This window comes from Anopheles marshallii, chromosome 3 (assembly GCF_943734725.1).
Source record: "Anopheles marshallii chromosome 3, idAnoMarsDA_429_01, whole genome shotgun sequence".
Lineage (NCBI taxonomy): Eukaryota > Metazoa > Arthropoda > Insecta > Diptera > Culicidae > Anopheles > Anopheles marshallii.
The window spans coordinates 73911391-73931260 of record NC_071327.1 but is presented as its reverse complement, the minus strand read 5'-3'; the positions used below and the strand labels follow the sequence as shown (position 1 = coordinate 73931260).

At 45.6% G+C, this 19870-nt stretch overlaps 2 protein-coding genes across 2 annotated transcripts; one reads left to right on the top strand and one right to left on the bottom strand.

Annotated features, from left to right (window-relative positions):
- The first annotated feature begins 13164 nt into the window (after positions 1-13164).
- On the top strand, positions 13165-14151 carry LOC128713137 (caspase-1-like). Its single transcript, XM_053807999.1, has 2 exons — positions 13165-13220; positions 13284-14151. The coding sequence occupies exons 1-2, from the start codon at positions 13165-13167 to the stop codon at positions 14149-14151; spliced, it is 924 nt and encodes a 307-aa protein (XP_053663974.1).
- Positions 14152-14381: 230 nt separating this feature from the next.
- Positions 14382-15325, bottom strand: LOC128715996 (caspase-like). The gene is made up of 2 exons (XM_053810917.1): positions 15270-15325; positions 14382-15207 (listed from the first exon to the last, which is right to left on the bottom strand). Exons 1-2 carry the CDS (start codon positions 15323-15325, stop codon positions 14382-14384), a joined length of 882 nt encoding a protein of 293 aa, XP_053666892.1.
- Positions 15326-19870: the final 4545 nt, after the last annotated feature.

The following is a 19870-nucleotide window of genomic DNA, read 5'->3' as shown; positions in this document are numbered from 1 at the left end:
AGATTAAGCGAAACTTCAACTTCGTACCGGCCCTATTTGACATAATGGATTTGTTTCGCCCTTTTTCTCTTTTCTGCTTTCGATGCTTTTTCTTTGTTTCGTACGCCACTCGTTCCCTACGCAATGCATCAGCTCTCGGGCAACCTGTGGGAAAAAGCCGGGCAACGGCAGACATTATGCCGCCCCGGAATGCTCCGGTTTGCTCGGCCGACCATCCGGGAGACACCGCACTGACCTACGCGAAAACCCAGAACAGGAAAGTGACGGCAAAGTTCAAACCCCCCACACCGCCAGCGCACTGAACCGGCAAGTATCGGATATCGTAGAGCAAAGATCTTAACAGCCAATAAATTTATTTCCTGGCTCGGTTTTCGTTGCCTGCTTTGTGTCGGGCCGAACGCCGGTGTCTTCATGGCCCCGTGTGTCCCAAAAGCAGATCCCCCATCCGCGCTCCGGCCCTTCGACCTGTTCCGCTTATCCCGACCCGGGAAAAGCTTATTTTAGTCACCGGCCTGCTGCGTGCCGCACCACCCGACGATGCACCGTACCTTTTGGGGGGAGGTCGCAACTGTGGGTTTTCCCAGTGGAAACTTTTGGTCGGCAAAAGTTTCACTTCTGCTCCGGGTGTATCCAAATCGAAACGCTTATAAAATGGTAAGGTCTAATTATGCCTTTGCTCGTAATGAGCTTAATTTTTTTTTCCTTTCAAAGACTGTAGCGCACGAACCTTTAAAGTCAACGAGCGAGCAGATAAATGGGTTTGCCTTCTGCTTAGCTATAAATTCCCTTGGCAGCTGAACGGGGAGCCAACGCTGAGCCGGGCCGAGATGTGCGTTTTCCCCTTGCCGAACAGATTACACACTTTGAAAGCGAAACATGTTCATTTCGGCAATGTTATATCTGTGAAAGTAAGTGGACGGCATTACGTTCGTCATGGGAAAAATGTAGGGCATGCGTGATGGAGCCATCTCGTTGGAACTAGGTTGAAGTTAGGAGCAACAGATAGCGATTTTAAAAACGTAGCGCACCACTTTGAATAAATTGCACAGTGCAGATAACGACATTGACTATTGTCTGTTAGATTAACTCAGCTATGAAGCGGCTTTAATAGGCGATCATTATCGGCAAGTTTGTGTAAAGCGATAAGCCGTTGAAATGGTCTATTTCAAATTCCCTTCTTGCACTATGGAGTACCAAGTGTATTTTAATATCGATTTTAGCGTTGGAAACAATTGAAATAATATTATGTTTTAAAATTAAGGGGTCCTTAAAGCAAGGAAAAAATTAAAAGTAAATAAGGTTAAATTATTTAACTCCAAAAGTAAATGTGATGAGAAGAAATCGGATCAATCTGAATGGCAAATCAAGTAATACTAGCGCTGGTAATAGTTTTATTTGCTTAAAAAAATATAACTTGTGTTGATAATTTAACTTTTTTTAAATAATGGATAATAATTAATAACAATAATTTAATAACACACTTAACAACCTCAATGGATTGTACTTTGAATAATGTACAATAAACTGATATAATTTAAATCAAAATATTATTATCTTTGGGTAATTTAATAGAACATGGAATCTTTGAAAAAAATGTGTCTACCTTCTGTTTCCCATGACATAAACAAATGATGATGCCGACAATTCGGAACAAAGATCAACCCCACGTACAGCAATACACCCTGACCGAAAAGACACAGCACCTGCCGTTCTACCTTACTCCTCCACACGCACCAATTGTGTTCCACACTGACGCTTTTGTGTATGTGTGTGTGAGTGTGGGAATGTGACTTCTTGCCACATATTGCTGAAACACGGCAACGGAGCTGATGAAAGGCCACCATTCCAACCACCCCAAAAACAAGGTAGCAATCGAAGAGATTGAATTGCTAACTTCACCGTATGTGCAGGCAGCACGTGGGCCAAAAACTTGCCCTCCGGTGGGTGGTTGCCCGAGCTGCATGCATAAATATACTCGTTGCGCATGCAGAGGACCGTCGCCCCACAGTACGGCCGAATGGAGGCGCCTGGTACTTCAGCAACATTGCAACGCAGAGACCGTCAGTGAGGCCCCGTCGACGATGCCCTTTTGACGTACCGTGCTTTGATGCATGGTTTCCCCTTTTCGGGGCGTCAAAATAACGTTCGTTGCTGCTGCCCCTTCGGTGTTGTCCAAAGCCCGACTGGTAAACGCACTCCCCGCAGCAGCAATAAGTTCGTCATTCGACGATGGTAACGCTTCGTTGGCGAATCATTCTACGGGTGCTCACTGCCGCAGCCGAAATCATTAGCAATGCATTAAATTTTATCAAAGTATTACGATCGTCTAACGAAGTTGGTGATAAGTTTTGCGGTTTTGTTACAGTGCACCCGGCGCCCGCCAGTACCCCAAACGCTTCCCCGCTGCTCATGTTCGATGCCGGGACCGGGAAAAGTAAATGAGATTGCACAACCGGACGATGTAGGCAGGTTACGGTTGCCGCCGGTGGCCTTACGGTGAGAAAGAGTTTTGATTTTATTATGTTGCTCTGCTGAAATTGCTGTGCAACTCGTTCGTTGCGCCAGAAAGTTTTGCCCCTGCTGCCCGCGTGAAGATGCCGCCAGCAGCTTGGGATGGGGAATGGGATGAAGATGTTTTGCCGCCACAGTGCCGACGGCACTTCAACAAATGGTGTGTGGTTTATTTGCGCTTCGATTTCGATCATGAATATTTATGTTTCTCTTTGTGTGATTTTTTGTTTCGTTCTATGCCCCCGCATTAACCGCTTTCATCGCAACGGCTAAAACTGCATCAAAAATGGAAGTGTTTTTAAAGTCCACACACACACACCACACCAACCGAACCAAAACCGTGGGACACACTTAGCCGAAGACTGCCTTTTTGAACGTGCACATCTCACATGTGTCTCGTTGTTAATGTGATTATACGAAGTAATTACTATGTCATAACCTTCCTTCCAGGAACGTCGGCAATTATTTTCAAGCAGACCACCCCGAACCGAGCGCAACTTTCGCTCATCAGGGTTCGTCTTAAAAAAAAGACCCCTCCCCCTTCCCCCCCTAAACACCGAGCGCACTTTGTACTTCAGCGGAGCAGCAGGAACAGAGCACGGCTGGGAGAGTTTTGTGCAAGTAAGTAACTTCCTGTGTTTTATTTTATTAACCGTACGAAACAACCGCTCCACAACACCGACCCCGGGAGGCGCGAACGGATATTTGTCGAGCAGCAAAAGGTAGCAAAGTGTAGCGCAAGACACGGCTACCCCGTTCCGCCAGATGCTGCTAGGCCTCGTGTGCGGCCCTGAGTGCGATATCTTTGGAGAATTCATCATTTATGCAAGACGTGATTGCTCCGTAAACGATGTTTTCTTTTTACATTTTTTTGTTATTCATCGTTGTTCATGGCTGCTACACTTTCCACCGTCTAAGCGACGGATACGGGAAGGTTGTGGCAACAATGTCTGATGAAAACGAAAAGTTAAATAGCTTTTCGTCGTGTGTACAACTTTTAAAGTCATTTAATTTCTGAAACATTTCCACCGTACGGAATGTGTCTTTGGTCGTCTCATTGACAGAATGTGTTACAGACACGGCAAAGGGATAGCTTTAATTAATTTAACGGTAATAATTTGAACTCAACCAGGTTTCAGAACTTTCATTCTTATTAATTTACCATATTAAACCAATAAAAATAATAGCCGTGAAACACTGCAGAAAGTGCAAAGAAATTAGGAGTACAAATGTGTTGTTGGGGACTTAAATTGGGAGTTTAATTGACTTTCATGTGAAACCATTAATTATATACACATACATCTAACTATTGCTCACTGATTTGCGCCACTTTCATGACATTCGGAACAAAAACAAAACGACCTCATTCATTAAACAATTCTTTTTTGTAAGGTTTGATTGAAGTAGCTCATAATAGGTTATATCCCGCTAGTCCCACCAAATACTCTAAAGTTTGACACCTGACAGAAACTATGTTTACAACATTTTAGCGAAATGACTTCTTCTTCTTCATCGTTACAACAACCACAAGAGGTTTAGGCCTGCCATTTCTGGCTTTCTTTGACATTATTTACCCGTGGCTGGATAGTCAGTCCTGCGTACGGAGGTTTGGTCCGGCTGGGATTTTGGACCGGTCCTGTCGTGGGAAAACCGTTGCCGCTACCAATATACACCACCGAGCCGCTCCAAGCGAAATGACAGAGAGTGGAAAATGAAGCTTTTAAGTGGTACGTAAAAATTGCAGTGTTGCCAGATTAGTCATAACCATAAACTAGTGGCGACATCTAACATCAAACCGCCACGAACTCTTTTGGGCGCCTGATAATATCTTTTTTAATAACCGATACAATCTGAACATGGTACAGTAGCGTTCCGTAAGGTAAAAAAAAATTCCAAGGCCTACTAAATGAGCTTAAAAAGGCTACTGCGGGGTTAATTCAGCAACAGCAACTAACATGATGTGTGGGAGAAGCCGCACACACCAACAAAAAAAAACTCTCCCCCATCATTTTCTTATATCTCATAATCCCTTTTCTTTGACGAGACCCAAAGTGATAGGGCGAAGTAAATAAGGAAGCATATCCCAACAAGTAAACAAAAAAAAACAAGTTAACAACGGCCCCACAACGGTCGGTTGTACGGATGGTCAGTGGAGTAGAATTTAATATTCAAGGGTTATTAATTTTCCAATCCTTCTGTCCATCACCGTTGAAGCGTAATTTGTCCTGCAGCTTGCATCCGATCCTATCGTGGAAGGCGAAACGGTGTACGGTGGGCCGGTGGCTTGGTCTTTCTTCGCCTTTCTCATCGAAATTAGCCCGGTTGTGTACGTAAACTTCGTGTTATTAGCAGCTGCAGGGAAGTTATTGAAATAGAAGTAACTTTGATTGATTATTACGACCCGTGTTGTCACGATGGTGATGATGGTTGTGCTGCTAATGATGGCCGTGGGCTTCATTCTCACACCACAGTGCGGTCATTCGTCGTGTTGTTCGACCGTTGTATCCGTTTATGTCCATTTAATCAGCTTTCGATCCATTTGTTTCGCGCAAGAATAAAACGTTTGTGTGCGTTCGTTGTACTCATTTTTGAACAATCATTTACTCACCGATACAACTCGATCCAACCACGGCCGATTTGCAGTTGGCGTTAGCTTGATGTCTCCCAACTAATATTTAATAATGTTGCACATTGTTTCTTATCCTACTCACTGCTGTCCGTATCGAACGCTTTTGCGCTTTACAGAGCTCCAAACCGACTTCAAACACTTCAAAGGAAGCTGGCTGGCAACATTTCGCTGGCGTCCCCATTTCACGTAATCAAAACTGCACTCGAGGAAATGAATGCGAAAGATCATCAGCATCAGGGTATCGCGAGACAAAACAATATCCCGCGAATATTGCTTTATGATAATCTCGAGTGCAAACGAAGCGAAGGAAAGAAAACAATGGTCCGGGGCACGTAAGCGGGAAAAAACGTTCGCTTTTGACGTAACCGATGATTTTCCGTGCTCGAATCATCCGCAGCACTTGACCGCGTTTGTGCCGTAGGGAGCGTTGGCTAAAAAATGTGCCAGCGAAAGTGTGTGTAAGAGAGGACTGGGAGGGAAGATTCGTATTCAAGTGTTTTCTTTATCAAGGTCTTTTTTGGGCACTCTACCACAGCGCACTTAAAATGTGCGCCTTTACATTAGACTGGTATCTGGTGATTTTTATTAATACATTGCTGTGGCTGCTGACTGAATCTTAAGCTGCCTATCTGTCTGCCCTGTCTTCCATTCTTTTGTCGCTCGTCCAACGCGAAAAACCCAAATTTTCTCTGATTCACAACACCGGTAGCGACCTCACAATAATCTCAAGTCTTCACTTTGGTGGACATATTTGCGTACTCGCAGGGCGTGATTACTTGCCCAGGCTCCGCCAACCCATGGTGGTGACGGTGACTATGCTGCTTTCGCATGCCTTTGCTCCGGGATCATCCTTCATGAGTGTCGTTTATTCAGCTTTTGCTGGCTTTTGCTGCTTCGCTGGATGGATGAAGAATTTCCCCTCACTGCCAAATCGTCGCTGGGATTATGCTTCATTATCCACCGATTAAGAGAGTTGTTAGGCCGGGCAGGATTTGTTGGCGATTCCACTAAGTGGGAGCATCACAATTTCCTCCACGACTCCGCTCCGATTATCCGGATCGTCCAGCCCAGGTCTACCCATGGTGAACGTGGTGGAATCTTCCGTCCAACCCAACCAACGGCCTAATCAACTTGTTCGGTCACCTTTTTGGGCTCTGGCCTGCACATCCCCTACAAGACACCGCCACAGGACGGAGGACACAGGGGCATCACGATGGATCTGGAATACTGCGTATGAGGCAGTTAATAATTTCATCTTTGTTGGCCCTTCCCCAAAGGTCACTGCGGAAGCCACTCAGGAGCGTTCGGATACATTCTTGGGCACCACGTGAACCCTTGGGCGCACCTGGGCGCACCCCCAGGACGGGAGAGAGCGAGATAGAACCGCACCGGACACCAGATGTGTGATGGTTTATGTGTCCGTTTTGCGGTAAGCTGCTGTTCTTCGTTATGTTTCGGCATTCCTGGGGGTTTGATAAATGTATGTTTGGCCGCTTTGTATGCTGCGCCCGCCTGCACAACCACCCGGACCAAGGGAACCAATTCCATTTGAATACCTCACGGGGTTGCGATGATTCATGGTAAAGGCCCATTCCCAACTCCCAGTCACATCGCCAAAGCGTCCGGGGTTCCCGAGAGAGGAGGGTGCGTGAAGGGAGGGCTTGCTGCTGGTCGTGGCGAATACCAGACCTGGCTGGACCCGAAACCCCGGTCAGCTTGGCATATTTCACTTCGTACCTTTTTATGTCATCCTCGGGATTATTGGAAAACGTTTTATGACAAAGGAATCCCCCAATCTAATTTATATCCGACTACACACATGTGGCCCGGTGCACGGTCGGAAACGGCTGACAGAAGCAATAAGCGACCATTTTCTGCTCGGTGTCTCCAGCGTGGTAGGCAGACTGCCGTGCCCGTACAGTGTTGGCACGCGGTGGGAAGACACCACGGCAGGGATCGTTTTCCATCGATTAGGATGATTAAGACGAAAGATGTAGCATACGTATGGATAAACATACGAACATGCACATGGTTTTGGTTTCAATGTGTTGATTTCGTTACAGAGCCGATCGTTATGCGATGATTTTGGTGCTAGATTAACTTCGATACTAATTTCTCAAAGATCCAGACAAAGACATTGGTGTCTATAAAAAATATAGCAATACTGTAATGCTATAAAATATTAACTTGCTATAAAAAGTACTAAGAGCTATAGAGCATTGCAGGTACTAATATGCGGAGAATTCTGAAAGATATCTCTGTGGATATCTAATTCCTTTATCAATCTGGCTCATGAAAATACTTGAAACCATGGATTTAGTTCAGCTTTTTAAAATTCCATTCCATTGAACTTCATCTTCCACACAATATCGCGCTGCGGAGTTATACAAAATGAAGATTCCTTGAAATTCCCGCCATAAAACACAGGCTTTTAGTCCGCAGTGACGTTTTGACAAGCGCATCACTTTTAAGCTCATTAAAGTTTTCCCCAACCTTTAAACGCAACCCAGTGGCGGGACTGCTTACGCGACATTATCACCACCACCGTTGCCTAATGCGGCAGAAGAGATATTTGAATCCTCGTGAAAATCCCCTGCCAGCCGATAAGATCTTGACCCGACTGAACGGGAACATAAACAAGCCATAAAACGGCAGTCCGGAACCGATTCGGGTAGCGGAACCGCACCGAACGCGTTACTACCCCTCTACTTTCATTGGCTTCTTTTCCAATGTGTTTAGGAATTTGCCGTCGCTGTTTCACGCGATATTCCCGTGCCGCCGCGCTCCCGTCCGCAAAACCGACGAAGCAATCCGGGACTTGACGAGCGGTTAACATCTTTCTTTCCTTATGTTATCGGGATGTGAAGGAGAAGAAGAGGATGATGATGATGATGATGGGATGTGGTGCCAGTTTTCGGTTAAAGTCGACAACATGACACCAAAGCACACCCACACCCACACACACACACATATATACACGCGGACAAAGTTCCATTTTGTTCGCCGTTCCGCCGTGGGTGAAACGACTCCTCCAAATCTTTTGTAAACTCCACCACCCGGAGAAAGGCAAGTGCCACCAGGGTTCATAAAATCTAATCGGAAACTGCCGGAAGGTGGGCCGTGGCTGGAACGAGGTTTGCGCCCGGTGCCGGAAGGAAGTGAAGGGATGTGTTTTGCGAAATCGACAACAGAAAACCCCCGGCTAGAAAGTTGATCCCTTCGCTCTCGAGTGCCGGCGCTTCAGCATTCGTTGTCGGTGGGTATTGTGCGGTGGGTCGGCTCATCTCTCATTTGCTCGCCTGGCAGACACCCTGGCCAACACTGATAACTGTCGACATGATAATGGGCTGCGCCCGGTAATCTGGGCGTTTTAGATTAGCGAAACCGCAGTCCCGCAGTTCTCGTGCGCCAAAACTTTATCTTTCGCACCGATTGCTGCGGGTATGGCAAGGTATGGTCGGGGACGGGGTCGAAATAATCAATTATGGACATGATTTATAACTTCATCGCTGTCGGGCGATGCAAGATACGAAGTGAATCTTTTTTTTCTTTCGCCTCCCTCCTTGTCCAGCTATACGTAAACCAGATGTTCCGGACATTCGGAAGCTGGTTTCACTGCCGATACGAACCTAATTGGCAAGGAAGAATCGGGAAACTCCTCCCCCCCCAAAAAAAAAAAAAGGTTAGCAAACGAAGGACTCTTCCATTAAAACGACCCAAGCGAATGAACTAAAACAAACGTTTGCCCGACCGAGCGGTTAACTTTTGTGGCAACTTCGTATAGAATAGATCTACAAACAACAAAAAATAATAAACGATAGTATCAAAAACGTATGGCACATAAATCACACTTTGCAGGCAGGGAAATTTATTCACCAGCAAGCGAATCGGTTCCGTTTTACGCTCAGCGCTACCTGCCTCGAAAGACAAAACGGGCCGATCAAAAGAAAATATCAGCGTGTTTCCTCAATTGCCTTCCATCGCCAGCCCGTGCCAGTGATATAATTCATGCGAAATGGGTTTCGTGGGTAGAATTGATTTTCTTCCCCCATCATCATCAACACCATCGCCATCACGTGTATTCGGGAGCTGGTGGTTGTAATGGGAATTATTATTAATTTCCACCGGGGAATAATCATTTCTGTATTATTAAAAATCGTTGTCGTATGCGCAACGCTACTCGCACGTGTGTCGTGTGAGGGCAGCCCCCGTTACATCGCTTCCATGACCGAAACAAGGGCCAGAGTGTGTGGATTTGTTCGTTTTCAAACCATTCCAGCGGTTGTACACCGTGGAAAATACTGTCTGACGAACGAATATTGGAATGTTTCATGAGGCGAATCAAATAACTTTGCTGTGGACAGCTACCCTGACAGTTACGAATGCAACCAAATTGCAATCATATCCCTGTTCAAGGGAAATTCTTCTATTCGGCCGTTAATTACAGAGCTTTTAAAAATTGTAACTTTATCCAAATGACATTTGACATTTGCTGCACGGTTGTAGTGTGAAATGGGCTGTGTACTTGTGGAGTTGATCAATTGCGGATGAAGTATTTAATGAGACATTTTGGTGCGTGTTCATTTATTTCACTGAAACTTTCTTGGAGCTTGGAAATTATTTACTCAAAAGCCTCAATTACATTGCGGCATGGATTTTTCGAAGCCTTCAGAGCAATCGAAGAATGGTCAACATTTTATAGCAGAAAGAGCAACTTTAAAAAAATCTTCGCTAAACACAACAGTCACGAAGAATAATGCCATTTTTAAAACAAATTAAATGACGAGCATTGGCGAAATGCTATTCACAGCAGAAAAACATTAAAAACATGATAAAAAAACATTAAATGATGGCAAACATAAGAAGTTAGAAAACCCATGTAACACACGGTAAAAAGTGCGAAATGCTAAATTTATAGTATTAATTATTATTTATAGCATTAAAGTGGTACACGGAATAAAACACACACAATACATGCTAATCTTATTAAACACGTCTTAATCGTTTATCATTTTTCATACGCTCAATGAGTACTGTCTTTAATGTGTGTGTACCGTGCACGTGGTTATAACGCATAACTAGCAATGCAAACGTGTCAATCGAGTTTGCCGAAGCGAACCAGCCCATCAAACAAGCTCGAATAAAACTGGTACATTCGCTGATATGAGGCGAAGGTTTCACACTCGTAAGCTTTTCCTAAAGTATTACACACATTTTCCGTGCGCTTTTCCTTCACGTAGGGATCATTCCATTCATGTCAAGAAAGAGGTTTTTTTCGCAAATGTCGCGAGTGGATTTTTTCGATGTTTCAGCGCAGAAAAGTGCAGCTCAAACAAGAAACAAAAAAAAACACACCCACACACCCGCACAAAAAAAAAAAACAGTAACGACAGGTCGTGTAGGGTGGATGTTTGTTGACGGAAGTGTCAAAGGTAGCGATCGTGTCACGCCTCCACCATCATCGACGCAGCAAACAACGCAAACGATGCCTCACTTCCGGCAGGCCCCATGCAAACTTCGTCCGTGCCCGGCAGCCCAACGAAATAACCTCGAGCGAAAACACATATTCACCTCATGATTGTGCTTCATTTATGGTGCTCTCCCGCCATCTTTATCGGTTGGTAGGGCGATAGGCTGATAGGCGCATAAAAGTAAACGATGGAGGAGGTTTAACCATCCACTCGAGTTGCACAACATCGCACATTCGCGCACACACTACCGAGAGCAACGGTGGGAAAGCCGTTTCGCCCTCCGGGGGGTGTTCCGGCTGTCTTTCCTCACGCGGTTCCAGCCTTTCTCCGGAGGCTGTGATGTTGAAGGAGCAGTGTTTATTCTGCTCCCAAGGCACTTCTGGCTCGAGTGTCCTTTGCTGCTTTGCCACGCCATCCCCGGCACACTGTTCCTGCGGAACAATTCACAACAAAACGCGCGTTTTCCCAGCCTCGCATAACGGAGAGGCGGGGAGGCGTAGAGTGTTCTTTTCGCTTTTTCTTCATTCTATTCCCATATTTTTTTTTTGTTGCCACCGTTCTCTGTTTTGCTATTTACTTACCTTTTGCGTGCCCATGAAGCTACCGGAACGCCTACGCATACGCGACAAACACGTGCACCACAAAAGCCTGTTTCCCGCGATGTAATCCGGTATGGGCTCCATGCTCCGAACGCCGTAGCACCTCAGCTCAGCGGAAGAAGTAACAAATATGGAAATTCACCTACCAACCCCGTGGACCGGCTACCTGAGTTCTTTCGCTCGCGCCATCCCATCGCTTCCCATCAGCGTTTCCCGCCGGAGTTGAACGTTTCCAATTTCCCACCCACACCGGGTCGTGCGACGGCACACGCTGCTGGCAAAGTCAGACCGAAATCATCATCTAAATCTAATTCAAAGTTTACATTATCTCCCACTTCGCAAACGCATTACGGCAAACCATCATCAGCATCATGGTACGATTTATGTTTATCATGTGGTGATTTCTGAGACGTGATGAATATGTTTGCCGGCGCGGGTAAACACTGGATGGGTGCTCTGGTGTTGGCTGGCACGTGGCAGCCGTACTCCCCGTAATGGCGTTTTGTTTCGAAACATTTCAAAGGATGGTTTCTTACTTTATCAGGCTCTAGCACAGTTTTCTTTTGCAGTACTAAACAGGCTCAAGCAGTTGTGCGGCTAGGTGCTGCTTTTCGAGATCTCGCTTCAGTGCAGCTTGAAAGCGTTCGACTCGAGTTCACCTTGTAGGAGGCGTCTGTAATAATGCTGAAAACGAGGCTCAACATCGCTATTGGTGGATGGTTTAATTTATAATGCGTTTCTGGTGTTGTCTCATAGTGCTCATCGGTGATTTACCATTCTGGCAAAGAGTTCAATTGGTAGATGTGTAAGTTACACCTGTCGAACCCATTCGCAATGGACTCAAAGTTAAAAAAAAGAACATCGATTCCTATCCACATCAATTAATTCCAAGCCTACTTTACCAATTATTCAATTGTCGTGAAACATCTGACATTGACAATTACTGCGATTACGTCAATATTATCGTAAATCATCACCAATCTGGAACAGGTTCTCATTCAAATTTTGCATTTTTTCCCAAAAATTTACACAAACAAACGATGGCCGCTTGTGACATCGCTCTAGCTCCGTATCTATCCATCCACAACAACAAAGTCTCAATAAATCTAACTCACCACAGGGAACCGGAGCCGGCCCTTACGACATCTGCTTTGATTTATCATGCATCGGTCCAAATTACTCTTCACCCACCGTAAGAGTAATTGCTGGCCAAAACTAGATGCCACAGTACTGACGGGATCTATGCCGGTGCCGTTCGGCAGTTTGTGGATGGTAAAATTTCGTACCAATCCACTCAGCATTCTACAGCACAAACCAGCACGCGCACTGTATGTTTACGCAATCACGGCCATTGACATTTTGCGTATATTTATGACCTTTACGGTCATCTTTCCAAAAAGGTCACACTGTCTCCCGTGCTCCATTGGGCGCTTGTCCAAACAATGGAGGATGGAAAACATTTTATTCGGAGCAGAAGCAAGCATAACAAAAACAAAACATTGATACAAATATGCGTCAAAATTTACTAGCACTTCATGCTGCGACTAATGACGCAGATTGATTCGTTTCGTTGAGGGAAAATGGTGGTTGGTGTGTGAATGAAAACCATTATAGGAGTTTTTCGATTTAGTGCACAGAAAATAATAAAATTGTATTCATGATTTTTTTTTTAGATTTGATTTCTATTTTTTTTTATTTCCTTACAAAATTAAAGCTTGTGATCCAATTCAATGCATTGCCTGGAGCATCGAATGCTTTTAAACTTTTTACACGCCCCAACACACACATAGAAAAATCTCTATTCAAACCTTAAAGACATATGATGTCATAGCTGATAAGCTTCGCACCTGGCTTGAAGTACCTCTACCGACTAATGCAACAGTTAGTCACAGTTAGTCGTTTGCGAAACACGGGTAGACGGCGAGGGCAACGCAATTCGCATCGTGAAAACAATATGAATGTGTTAGAGTCTGGCGAATCTGACGATGTGGACAACAATAGTCGAATTTTGTAAGTAGTTTGAAGATATATATTTGTGTTCGATTCTAACGCTTCACCTTCCGATCCCTGTAGGGCCCAAGCGTCGTGCGTTTCCGACATCTTTTGCTCATCGGTAGTGCATGGCGTTGAGATTGTCGACGATGCGCATTACGATATGCGGCACGAACAGCGAGGAGTAGCAGTGATTTTCAATCAGAAGAATTTTTTTCACCAAAACCAACGCCAAGGCACCGACGTGGACTGTGACAACATGCAGCAAGTGCTGAGCGAGCTACAGTTTGAGGTGCGTGTGCATAAGGACTTAATGGTGCAAGAAATAATGGAAGTGCTGAACGGGCTGGCAGAGGAGAATCACAAGCACCGCGACTGTTTGCTGGTGGTGATGATGACACACGGTCAGGATAATGTTTTGCATGCGAAAGATCGCACTTTTCGCGTTGATCGTTTGTGGGAAAATTTCATCGGCAGGGCGTGTCCCACTCTGCTCGGCAAACCGAAGCTGTTCTTCATACAAGCGTGCCGCGGAGATAACGTGGATAAAGGCGTTCGTCTGAATCAGTCCATCCAACAAGCGGCACGCACGGTTGCATCAGGCACGGCAAGAGAATTGCCGCAACCGACCGTACGACCGGGTAGAGCGAAGTCGATCCAGTATGCCATTCCATCGATGGCCGATTTGCTGGTGATGTACTCCACCTACAAAGGGCATTACTCGTGGCGCAACACTCACCAGGGGTCTTGGTTTATTCGGGCACTTTGCGATGAGCTACGCACGCACGGCAACACCAAACAACTGCTGCAACTATTGACCGCGGTTTCGCGCAAAGTAGCGTTCGAATTTCAATCCGTCGTACCCGGCGATGAGGTTTTGAACAGCAGAAAACAAATGCCTTGCATTGTTTCGATGCTTACGAGAATTGTATATTTTCCTAGGAAATAAAAACCTTTTTGAAAAGCATGCGTCGTAGGTGTTTTAGTGACATCAAATTAAATGTTTCATCAGTGTTAAGTCTAAGTTAGTTTGAGTGTGTCTGAAATATGCGACTCTGCATGAGATAACCTTACTCAACACATCCGAGATCAGATCTAATACAAGTAAAGTTACGGAACTCTTAAGCATGAGGGGCAGAATACCTAAACGTAGTGTTGATAATTATGTCCGTAGAAGCTTTATTGCAACTCTTTCTTCACAGGGAAATAAACAAGCTTCGTTAGCATCGACACAACGGAAGGCATTTGTTTCATCGCATCCATCGTTTCTCTCTGCGGAACGTTTGATTGATAATCATAAGCAACCCTGCGTGAGACGGCTGTCAGCAGCTGCAGCAGCTCCATGTGTCGCCAGCTGATTTCCAGCTCGGCGCACAGCGCCTGAATAAACCAAGAACCTCCTAAAGTGTTTCTCCACGAAACATGCCCCTTGTAGGATGAGTACATCACCAACAAATCGGCCGTTGTCGGTATAACATATTTGTGGGCCGTTAAGTTATCCGTATCGAGATCGGCACAACCCAACTTCACTCCCTTATCAAACTCCGTCCCACGGCAGGCCTGTACGAAGAACAGCTTTGGCTTGCCGAGTAGCGTCGGGCATGCATCACCCATAAACTGCTCAAACAGCACGTCGACTGAATACCCGCGGTCGTAGGCATACAGCACGTCATCATCCCCATGCGTCATGATCATTACCAGCAAACAGTCACTACCGGAATGATCCTCGCCGGCCAGTTGTTCCAGTACCCTGTGCAGCTCCCCATAGCGCAGATCGTCGTACACGCGGACATCGAACTGCATGTTAGTTAGGACCGTGATGGCGGTATCGCGATCTCTGCGGCTTCCTTCCCGTCTATCCATCAGTTCAAATTGCTCATGGTGTAAGATGATGGCTATACCACGGCGTGGATTACTGGTATCATACTCCTCCTCGTATGTTTCGTACACATTTTGCGAATTATGCGCAGGTTGTGCTTGACCGCGTTCCACTATCGAATTGGTCCTGTATTAAGCGATAAGTAAATTCAATTGCTAAGCAACGTATTTCAACACGAGATTACTCACGCCCGGGTACCGTCTGAATAATCGGCAGTTGAGTGCTCAACCGGTAAAGAGCTCATCGTTTCAACGACAACTCTACTGTCGTAGCACACCTTCACCTTCACACCTGTACCAACAACTAACTTGAAGTAAAAGCAACCCAGTCCTGTTCGGTGGATATTCCACTTTGTCTAACGTCCTTATCAGTTGTGAAGGGTTTTCAGTTATTTTCAGAAATTTACCAGCGGGATAATTGTACTGCCAGAATAACCTTTTTTTATCATCAACAGCCTCACATTATTAGGAAACGTGTAAAATAAGATTAATATTTTTAAAAAAATAGTTATTACTTTATAAAAAATATTCTCATCAGTATGAAGTGAACAACCCTGTTCTTCTATCCACCATTAATGATGTCATTTTCAACTCTTATCAATGTTTACTTACATACGGTGTCGAATCGAACTGTGAGTGTAGAAAGCGGTCGCATAGGGTCACCCGTCATCTAAGAGGTCCCGAAGTAAGCGATTGCGTTGAAAAGAGTTAAAAAACGGACCCCAAAAAGCGACGCTTTTACCAAACTTTTCATGTCGAAGTGGGACTCCCCAGTCGAAGTGCGAAGACCCTCATTGGTACATTCTACATGAAGTTATCACTGCATGGTATCACACGCAAAATTTCCTCACGTGATAAATAGGTGTAAGTGATTTTATGACGTCATACCATTGAAGTACGCTTGGTTCTTGACGTAGCGAGAAGGTTGATTGGCATCTCCAGTGCTCTTCACATGACAGGTATGGTACACAAGATAGCCAGCTGCAGGTGAACAAGGCAAAGAGTGCCAGAAATGGCGAGATAAGTCTGTCGAAGATTTTAGTTTCAGAACATAAGAAATTTATCTACTGTGGGTTATACTCCAATAATGACCAATGCAATTCTTAGCTGCGTTTGTGTAGTTTAGGTGTTGCAGAGTGCATCGTACGAATAGAATTTCCAATAGATAACGAAGAAGAAGCGATACCAACTTTCTGAAAAAAGAAACAAATTGAAGTCGATCCCTGTTTGACCCATCCAGTACCTCGTAGGTGCCAATGTACCAAAAAGCTTGTTGATGACATCATCAAAATGCTTTTTTTTCGTTCATTTCGGATCTCTACAGCTGTTCAAGATTAACGCCTACAAAGCTTACGCCTGGGTCAGGTGTTATCAATGACGTACATTTCCTCTGCCACGTACTGTTCTCCAATCAGGTCCATGTTTTTTTTTTTTCGTGCCCTCCGCTTTTCCACACTCATAAGCAAACCGCTGCCGATGTGCAAGGCGCGGCAAATAAATTCCCAACCCGTTGGAAACGGCAACTCGTTGCAATTCTTCGCCGGGGAATATGGACGCCTTCCATTGCTAGTAGCAAGCGTGCCGTATTTGGGCGGCATTAAAACGGGTCGGCAAATGTGCGCCCTTCACAATATGGCCCTAGCCCGTACCCGTGAGCGCTTCCCACGTCAGCTCAATCCTTTAGGAAATATTTCAAGAACGTCGCTTTTCATTCGGTGCGCCACGTCACGCTGCACCGGGCGACGCATAAGACAGCCGAGTAGGTGTGGGTTCCCATCGCTTCACCGTTGAAGTCACAGCCGGGCAGGGGCAGGTTTCGGAGAGAGGCACTGGGTACACCGCACACAACACGGGAGCCATCTGTCGAAAGGCACACCGTTCCCAGTGCGGCCTCGGCGCACTTCCTCCAGGGAGTGCTGGGCGGATTGTGCGAAAGTGAAATATTGTTTCAAGGATTGGACAAGAATGCAAACCCGGCGAAAGTGAGCAACTACAAGCGTACGAATCCACGCTCGGCCCAGTCAGCCTGGGACAAGCCCATCGTGCAGCTTGTTTTTTTACTGCGCTTCTGCTTCACGTTCTGCTTCAACACTGCCCGGGTTGGAATTAAAGTGGCAAGAAAGACAAATCCGGAAATCGATTTCGCCCAAAGCCTCCGCTCGTCGGTGACTCCATCGTCGGGGCAGATGACAGGACGGACAAAAAAAAAATGGATCCATGATCCGGATGGATGGGAAGCGACCAGAACACTGTAAGCGTAAGAAAAACAACCGGAAAGAGACAAATGCATCAGACACTTTTTGCCAAATGGAAAACCAAACTTCAAGGTATGCGCACGGACTAGAATCACTGTCCATTACGGTGGAATGGAGAAGGAAAAAAAAAGCCGGACTTCATTTACGCAACTCCCATTCCCCATCCCCGGGGTCGCCACCAGATGGGCAAACGCAGCAGGAAATCTTCTCAAGGCGATGCACATCTCTGCGGCGTCAGCGTACGATCGGGTTGACAAATGCCCGGGCCCCACCCAGACGTACCGTGGGCCACACTGGCAGAAGTCGAGATCATCGGCGCGCGAAGAACTTCATTATGTGACACTAATTAATCCCAAGCCACCCGTTTGGGGAAACCGTACGACGGAACATTATCATAATTTTATTGCGTCGTTAACGAATCCTCGCGATACGAACGACTCGGATTGCGTACTTTGTCGTCTGGCCCAATGCGAAGGTGAGCCGGGCGATAGTGCTTCCTTCATTAGGCCACCCACCTACCGGTTAAAGGAATCTCCAGCCGACACCTACCGCTATGCTGACCCTCCCGAACGGTGGTAATTCTGCCAGCGGAGCAGAAAGTAATCCATGTCCGAAGATGGTGTGCTAATGCGCCGAGGAGGAGTTTAATGTTTGTACATTAAACACACTAATTATGCTTGCGCTTTGCCTTGTTGGTTCGTTTACTACGGTCGGTCAATGGTACCACGATACGGTAGGTTTGCACGATTTTCGTGCAAAATCTCTACGCTGTAAGTTCTACGTCGGGAGCGGCGACGCACAGACGCCAGCGATTGCGGAGTAATTGGTGTGGAGCAACATAAAAACAGAAATACGCTCTCCGGGGGATACGTGATTTGATAATAACAATGACACCGGTGTAAAAATAGCATGTCTACTGTTTGATTCAATATGTCGGCCACAGGTCTACATGTCAAGGCTTCACACGACAGGATCGGTTCAAAAACTCATCTGGACCAATCGCTCGTACGCAGAACTGACTATCTAGCCTCAGATATCTAGCTATCAGAAATGGGACAGGCCTTTAGACCTCTTGGGGTTGTTATACCGCTTAAAAAAGAAGTAATTCGAGAGGAATAATATTGTAAGTAAATTTTTTTAACTAGTTTAAATTGTTGCTGGATTCGATTCGATTTTATACATTTTTTACAAAGACAATTTAATATATAATTATAATTTATTTATTCGTAAACTTAATAATACATCTAAACTAACCTAAATCCAACCTTACAAAAAACTAATTAGATTTTAACTGGATTGTTTTGATTAATAACTGTGTCGCACGAAAGCCGTCGAGAGAAGAGATCGAGCTGCGCAGTCGCATCAAGCTCGAGGTCTGTGTGTGATGGCTATGTTGCCATCACTGTCGCTATAATATTGTAAAAACTCTATAAACCGATGTAATACATAATTATATAATACAATACTAATACTTCTATTTTTAATCACATTTGCACTCCTTGAACCAACCAGCATAAGCAGAACCTGCAGGGAGGCAACTTCTTGATTCCATTTTTTTAAATTATATTCGTTAGTATTACATTAACTCACCATTCGATAAGTTTAGTAATATAAATCGGGTTTTGCACTTGAAACGGATCATCCCCAAGCGCTCCGATCGATAACTACCGTACATCGCGCGCTATGTAGCATTATGCTTACGCCAACAAGTTAACACTTGACATTGGTCGTGTAGTTGAATCGATTGACAGAGCACAGGGTAAAATCCGAAATCCGATAGTTACGACAGCGACATAGACGTATGCTACCGTTTGCAAGACCATACCCAATGGTTTTGACCGACGTTGTTGATCTTTGTGCTGGCAGCACCGAAAAAGAACCACCATCCAGCAAGTCACACTGCTCCGGCTCCGGCTCCGGGGACCGGGTTTTATATCATCATCTATCAGACGAGCAATCGTCAACTGTGGGGACTTGAAATGCCAAATAAAACATCATAACATCAATCAAAGCCCTACCGGCAGCATCGAATCTTGTGTGCGGACGTACCGGTTCGCTCGGTGTGTATCTTGGTGCATCGGAACCTTTCACCATGCAGCCGAACATCCATGCTCACCGAACCAGATCCAGCGGATTTTCGATTGCCTCAAGGACCGTAGCTTCGGTGCTGCCGGCTGGTGCCGCCAGTAGGGATACAGTTGATGCACCCTTCCGGACCTAATCAGCCAAAACAGGTTAGCCTTTCCGGTGATGACGGTAACGCGTTTGCCGCTGGCAGCATCCGTTCGTTCCGGGCGACCGTTTCCACCGTTCTGGCCACGGTACGTCAGCTATCATTAGATGGAATATAATCGAAAAGTTTAAGAGCTCACACCGGGGTTTGGTGCAGTGGATCAGCGAAAAAGGAATTTTTGATTGATGGAAGCTGAAACATTTCGGCCGGCGCAGTCACCTGTTATGCGGTACTGTTTTGATTGCTCCCGTTGACATGTTCTGTATTGGGCTGGTTCGTTTCAATGTGTCCGAAAGCGTGTG